At 37.0% G+C, this 6,903-nt stretch overlaps 1 protein-coding gene across 2 annotated transcripts in view; it reads left to right on the top strand.

Moving 5' to 3' along the window:
* ARPC5 (actin related protein 2/3 complex, subunit 5, 16kDa) overlaps positions 1–5,112 on the top strand; it is a 9,765-nt gene extending 4,653 nt beyond the window's left edge. The window contains exons 3-4 of one of the 2 annotated variants that reach the window (XM_011934159.1): positions 864–1,040; positions 3,727–5,112. In XM_011934159.1, coding sequence (XP_011789549.1) covers positions 864–1,040; positions 3,727–3,789 — 240 coding nt within the window. In that variant the 3' untranslated portion in view covers positions 3,790–5,112. The remainder of the gene's footprint in view (positions 1–863; positions 1,041–3,726) is intronic. The other variant, XM_011934160.1, reaches the window with a different exon arrangement.
* The last annotated feature ends 1,791 nt before the right edge of the window (positions 5,113–6,903 follow it).

Here is a 6,903-nt window from a genome sequence, read left to right as displayed (position 1 = left end):
GTGCTCACTGCACCCTCCGCCTCCCGGGTTTAAGCGATCCTCCTGCCTCAGCCTCCTGAGTAGCTGGGCTCACAGGCACATGCCACTATGCCCAGATAATTTCTGTATTTTTAGCAGAGACAGGATTTTACCATTTTGGCCAGGCTGATCTGCCCATCTCGGCCTCCCAATGTGCTGGGATTACAGCTGTGAGCCAGCACACCCAGGTGTTTTGTTGGGGTTTTTTTTTTTTAAGATCAAGACATAAAATTTAAATGTTGTTTTAGTAAATTGTTAAATTATCACATTGATCTGTTAGCAAATCCTCTTGGCTCTGCCTTCAGTTATGTCAATAGTCTGTCTAGTTTTTAACCACCTCCACTGCTACTGTGCTCACCACATCCGGCCTGTATTACTGCAATTACCTCCTAATTGTTCTCCCTGCTTCTACCTTATCTCCTACCCCCACTGCTTATTCTCTGTAACATAGATGCCAAAGCGATCCTGTTAAAATGTGAGTCAGATTATGGCACTGCTCTTAAAACCTTCCAATGTCTTCTCATTTCTCTCAGTAAAAGCCAAACTCCTTACAATGCCTGGAGGCCTTACACGATCTGTCCTCCTGTAACCTGTGACTTGCTCACCTGCTTTTCTCCCACCAGTCCACTCCAACCACATTGGATTTTTTTCCTATTCCTAGAACACACTGAACACACACTAATAGTGTGTTCTTTCCTCTGTCTGAAACACTTTCCTCAGGCCTTCCTCTTTCACGTCCTTCAGGTCCTTACTCAAATGTCACCTTCTTAGTGTGGCCTTTCTGAAATTCTAAACCATCCTCATACAGATACGTCTGAATGTTCTGTTGTTTATCTACCCACCAGGACCGGGCAGGCAGCATTGTCTTGAAGGTGCTCATCTCTTTTAAAGCTAATGATATTGAAAAGGCAGTTCAATCTCTGGACAAGAATGGTGTGGATCTCCTAATGAAGTATATTTATAAAGGATTTGAGAGCCCCTCTGACAATAGCAGTGCTGTGTTACTGCAATGGCATGAAAAGGTAAATTATGAATTATAAATCTACATAACTGGTTCTTTTACAATAGGGAATGACAGTGACAACCTCTCTCACCTAAATAACCATTTTGACTTGGTTGTACATTTTTTTATTACAAATAAAATGCATGAAAATGATAGTTCATATTTATGTTTACTAGCCTTGGTCTTAAGAGATTCTGATTCCAACACTTGTGTTTATTCAGCAGTGATTATTAGTAATTAAACATAATCTTGAACTCTGAATTAAATCAAAACTTTGTAAAAGAAAATAAGCAATATAAATCAAGAATTCTTTCACAGTGACCAAAGGGTGAAAACAACACAAGGATCATCAACAGATGAACAGGTAAATTGTAGTACATACATACAGTGGAATATGATTCAACCGTAAAAAGGAATGACATTCTGACACATACTATAACATGAGTAAACCTTGAAAACATACCAAGTGAAATGAGCCAAATACAAAAGAACGAATATTTTATAATTTTACTTATATGAAATAATCTAAGATAGGCAAACACAAAGGGACGGAAAGTCCTTAGAGGTTACCAGGAAGTAGGAAAAGTAAAGAATAGGGAGTTAGTGCTTAATGGGTACAGAGTTCCTGCTTGGAGTGGTAAAAAAGTTAGGGAAACAGATAGTGGTGATGGCTATAATACATTGTAAATGTAATTAATGCCAATGGATTTTACACTTAAAGATGGTTAAAATGGCAAATTTTGTGTTAGATATTTTACAACTTTTTTTTAAAGAATTAGGGGTTTGGAGGATCAAGAATTCTTAAATCATTTTTTTTCTATTTTCATGCTTATGTTTTGCAATGTAAGTAGATGCTGGTACATCATCTGTCAAAAGAGTACAAGGAATTTTGAGCTTTGGGTAAAAAACTGGATAACATGTAAATAGAACCAGCCATAAAAATATTAAGTGTTTGAAGTGTATCTGAATGAAAACACACACGTAAGAAAAAAGTACATAGTAAAACTTGTTGTTTAGCCTTGGTCAAGTCACTTTATCCCTCATACACTATCAAAAAGAACTAACATTTATGGATAGGGTAACCATTCCTCACAATTTTCCCAGGATAGCCCTAATTTATGCCTGTTGTCCCATCATAACTATAAATAGTTCCCCCTTTTACTCTAAAATGTACCAGTTTGGATAGTAATTTATATGGCACCCTATTCATGGAACACTTTCTGTTGCCAGGCACCATACTATTAATGTTTTAATTTAATCTTTACAACAACCCTATGAAGTACATAAATATCTTTATCATCCTCAATTTACAGATGAAGAGCCAGCTTTAAAACCAAGCAACCTAGTTCTAGTATAGCCTCAAGATTGCAGTGAACATTGATTAAGCACTTATTGTATTCCAAATACTCTTCCAAGGACTTTATAAATATTAACTCATTTAATCCTCATGAAAACAGAGGGAAATGCTTGCTATTATTCCTCTTTTGTAGCTGAGGAAACTGAGGCATGTGTGAAATCTTCATTTCTTCCAAATGTCAGTCACCAGTTTTTACCAATCTTCTAAGTATTTCTGAAATCTATCTGTTCAAGTGTATCTAATGCAGCTGTTCACAGCATCTCTCCCAGTCTGTTGCCATAGCTTCCTGACTGGTTTCCCAGCTACCAGTTTTGCCTCCCTCAAATCTGTTCTCTACCCAGCTAACAGAATGATCTCTTTAAAATCAGAATTGCCCTTGTCAGTAACCTGCAGGATAAAGTCAAAGTTCCCAAGTCTGGTTTCATCTTCCATGTCATTCTTCCCCTCAGGCTATAGCAATGCCAGCCTTTTTCCTGAATGCACCATATCATTTCACACCTCCATACATTTGCTCATGATTTTCTGGTGTTAGCCTGTCACCTGCTCATTCTTTTAATGTGTCATTTCCTCCAGGAAGCCTTAGCTGAAACATTCCTCTGTACTGTTAATCTGGGTATAAACCACTCCCTGGTGCTTTAATAGCACCTGAAGCACAACTCTCATTTCATACATTAGATTAAAATTATCTGTTTATATGTCTGTCTCCTCGTGCTAGACCAGGAAATGCTGTATTTGTTCACTTTTGTATCCCCAGCATCTAGCACAGTACTCAGGATACAAAGGTATTCCATAAATATTTTTGAACAGAAAGAAACCAGAGCTCAGATTCCTAATACTTGATCATTACTCTCTGTTTTTCAAATTAGAGTCAGAGTTAAAGTTTCTAAGTTCTGTTAAACAATACCTTCTTTCTTTGGGAGAAAAAAATCTGACAAAGGCTAACTAATTGAAGTGGAAGTTGGGATGGTTGATCCCAGTTTGAATTTTCTCCTGACTGTGTGGTGAGAATGAGAGATGTAGAATGTCCACCTGTTTTGAGCAGGAAGACTACGCTGCAGATTTTTTAAAACATTATTTAGAATTAATGTACTAGAATGTAAACTAGTATCTCACTAAAATGTAAGCTCATGAGGGCAGGGACTTTCAAGGTTTTGTTTATTACTGTAACCCCAGTGCCAAGAACAGTAGTACCTGGTGCGTAATTGGTGTTCAAGAATTTATTATTTGTTAAATGATAAATTCAGGGTCTATAGCCATGCCCATTCCTTCTGTAAGAGAAATGTTTTACTTAATATGAGAATTGACCTTTTACGATTCTGTCAACATTTACATCTTGGTTTGTTTTTAGGCACTTGCTGCTGGAGGAGTAGGGTCCATTGTTCGTGTCTTGACTGCAAGAAAAACCGTGTAGTCTGGCAGGAAGTGGAAATCTGCCTTGGGAGTGGGAATTGCTGGTACAAAGACCAAAACAACCAAATGCCACCGCTGCCCTGTGGGTAGCATCTGTTTCTCTCAGCTTTGCCTTCTTGCTTTTTCATATCTGTAAAGAAGAAAATTACATATCAGTTTTCCTTTAATGAAAATTGGGATAATATAGAAGAAATTGTGTTAAAATATAAATGTTTCGTCCTTTCAAAACCATTTCAGTGATGTTTATACCAGTCTGTATATAGTATAATTTACATTCAAGTTTAATTGTGCAATTTTTAACCCCTATTGGCTGGTTTTTTGTTTTGTTTTGTGTTATTTTTACCTAATACTGAGAGATTTGGTCAGAATTTTGAGGCCAGTTTCCTCGCTCACTGCTAGTCGGGAAATGATATTTATAAAAGATATGAGAGACTGGCAGCTATTAACATTGCAAAACTGGACCATATTTCCCTTATTTAAGCAAAATATGTTTTTGGAGTAAGTGGTGGGTGAATACCACTACCGAGTTCTAGCTTTGTTTCTGCCTCCTGATGATCTGTACTGTGGGGTTAAGTGTGCTACTTTCTCTCAGCATCCAATAATTATGGCCTCTCAGTTTATTTGTGGTCACCCAGGGTTCAGAGCAAGAAGTCTTGCTCTATACAAATGTATCCATAAAATATCAGAGCTTGTTGGGCATGAACATCAAACTTTTGTTCCAATAATATGGCTCTGTTTGGAAAAAACTGTAAATCAGAATGATTTGCAGAAAGAAAGAAAAACTATGGTGTAATTCAAACTCTGGGCAGCCTCTGAATGAAATGCTACTTTCTTTAGAAATATAATAGCTGCCTTAGACATTATGAGGCATACAACTAGTATTTAAGATACTATTTAATATGCCCCATAAATGTCTTCAGTGTTCTTCAGGGTAATTGGGATCTCAGAAGATTTGGTTCAGATCCAAACAAATACACATTCTGTGTTTTAGCTCAGTGTTTTTTTTTAAAAAAGAAACTGCCACACAGCAAAAAATGGTTTACTTTGTTGGACAAACCAAATCAGTTCTCAAAAAATGACCGGTGCTTATAAAAAGTTATAAATATCCAGTAGTTCCAAAACAAACCACCTGACCAAGGAGGAAGTCAGCTTGTGATTAGTATTTACATTGGACACCAGTTTTGTAATCACTGACTTATGTGCAAACTGGTGCAGAAATTCTATAAACTCTTTGCTGATTTTGATACCTGCTTTTTGTTTCATTTTGTTTTGTTTTGTAAAAATGATAAAACTTCAGAAAATAAAATGTCAGTGTTGAATAATTTATTTTTCTTTGACTTTAACACTTATGAATGTATGGTTAATTAAGAGGAAAGGTCTTCTCCTTCTACCACCAAGTACTGTACTCTTCACAGGAACAATTTGGTAGGGTTTTTATAAGACTGTGTAGGTATAAGATGATAGAGAAGAGAGTCATTAATAATGTCAGAGCACTACTGAAGCCTTTGAAGTGATTCCATAGCCCTCTGGATGGCAGCTGAATACCTGTATGGAGTATCACTGCCCAAAGACCTAGACTAGATAGTGCAAAGTAGCCTAGCAGCTGCAGTCATTCATTCCCAGCCTCCAAAATTCTCTTTCTTACACCTCAAATCTATTTATTGTACTGACCTACTCACAGCAACTTCTGTTTGGTTTTGATCTGCGCCTGACTAGATTCCCACTTTAAAACACTTCCAGGCAATTCCTGGGTGAAGATAAGCTAAGCAATAGGCATTATTTTTAAATGTTACTTAGAGATGGGGACTTGCTATGCTGCCCAGGCTGGAGTGCAGTGCCTGTTCACAGGTGTGATCGTAGTGCACTGAAGCCTCAAACTCCTGACTTCAGGCAATCCTCCTGCCTCAGCCTCCGGAATAGCTGGAACTACAGGCGCACATGCCACTGTGCCTTAGCCAATAGGTATTAGAGGTAGTCAAGCAGGTATAGCATAACCAATTACAAACTTTAAAATCAAATGATACCGAATGTTTTTTCATAAAATCCTTAACATCACTTTCATAACAAGCATTTGGAAAAATTCTGGAGTTCATATTCTGTGTTCACATGAATGGGTGTATTTAGAATCTGCCAGTCTATCAGCTTTACTGAGGGGAGATAATAAAAATATTTAACAAGTAGTATTATATAGAGACCGAGTCAAAATGGATACCAGCTGGAAACAACTGTTTCAACTGTTGCCTCCTGACTAAATGTCAGCCCAGGGTATAGTAACCATGACACAATACTATCCTTGGTGAAAAGCGTTGGGAATAGAATTAATTGTGGGGGAAAAAAATGCCATAGGGATAGTTTTTGCACAGAAGTAGTTGTTTACCTCCCATTCTCCTCTTTTAATCTCAGTGGTTTTATTATTTAGTTTCTTTTTTGCCATTTTACAAAGGGGAAGGAGTGGAAAACATAACCCCTTCTTAGTCATTGGGTAACAGCACCATTTAGGTAACAGTCATACTTGATGGCAAGTATGATATTTTAAGGACATGAACATGGGAGAAATCAATGTGTAGATGGTACAAATTAACCATATTCTTTTTAAAGCATTTCCTGTGATCCCAGGATCACGAGGACATAACAGAAGAATAAGGTCTGAATCTTGGTCACCAGTTTGCTGTCAGCCTAATTGAGAAGTAAGGTTAAGCACTTGAAAATTAATGTCATACAAAAAAAAAGAAAAGAAAACATCATACAATTTAGCATTTGACTGTAAATGCAGTAGTCAATGTTGGGAGAACAACAAAATCAGGGTGGATCAGAGTATTTAAAGTGAGACATTAATTTGAACTAATCCTTTGGAGGGGCAGAAAGGACAAACAGTCCAAGTGAAATGAACAGAGTAGAAAGAGAAAGTTAAAAGTGGGCTTAATAATCACCGTTCTTGCAGTTTTAATGTTTAACATAAAATTCTAGATGGTGTGAATTATTAGGATCAGAAACTATCTCCATGGTAGATTCAAGAAAGTCAAATTATAGGAAATCATAAATTTTTATTAGCTGAAATAGACATTGAGGGTCACTTTCACCCCATGTATAAAGGTAAAAAGAAAGGGAAAATTAT

The sequence above is a fragment of the Colobus angolensis genome, unplaced genomic scaffold, assembly GCF_000951035.1.
Source record: "Colobus angolensis palliatus isolate OR3802 unplaced genomic scaffold, Cang.pa_1.0 Scaffold132, whole genome shotgun sequence".
Lineage (NCBI taxonomy): Eukaryota > Metazoa > Chordata > Mammalia > Primates > Cercopithecidae > Colobus > Colobus angolensis.
The sequence above is the reverse complement of the archived record's forward strand: the minus strand, read 5'-3'. Positions and strand labels throughout refer to the sequence as shown.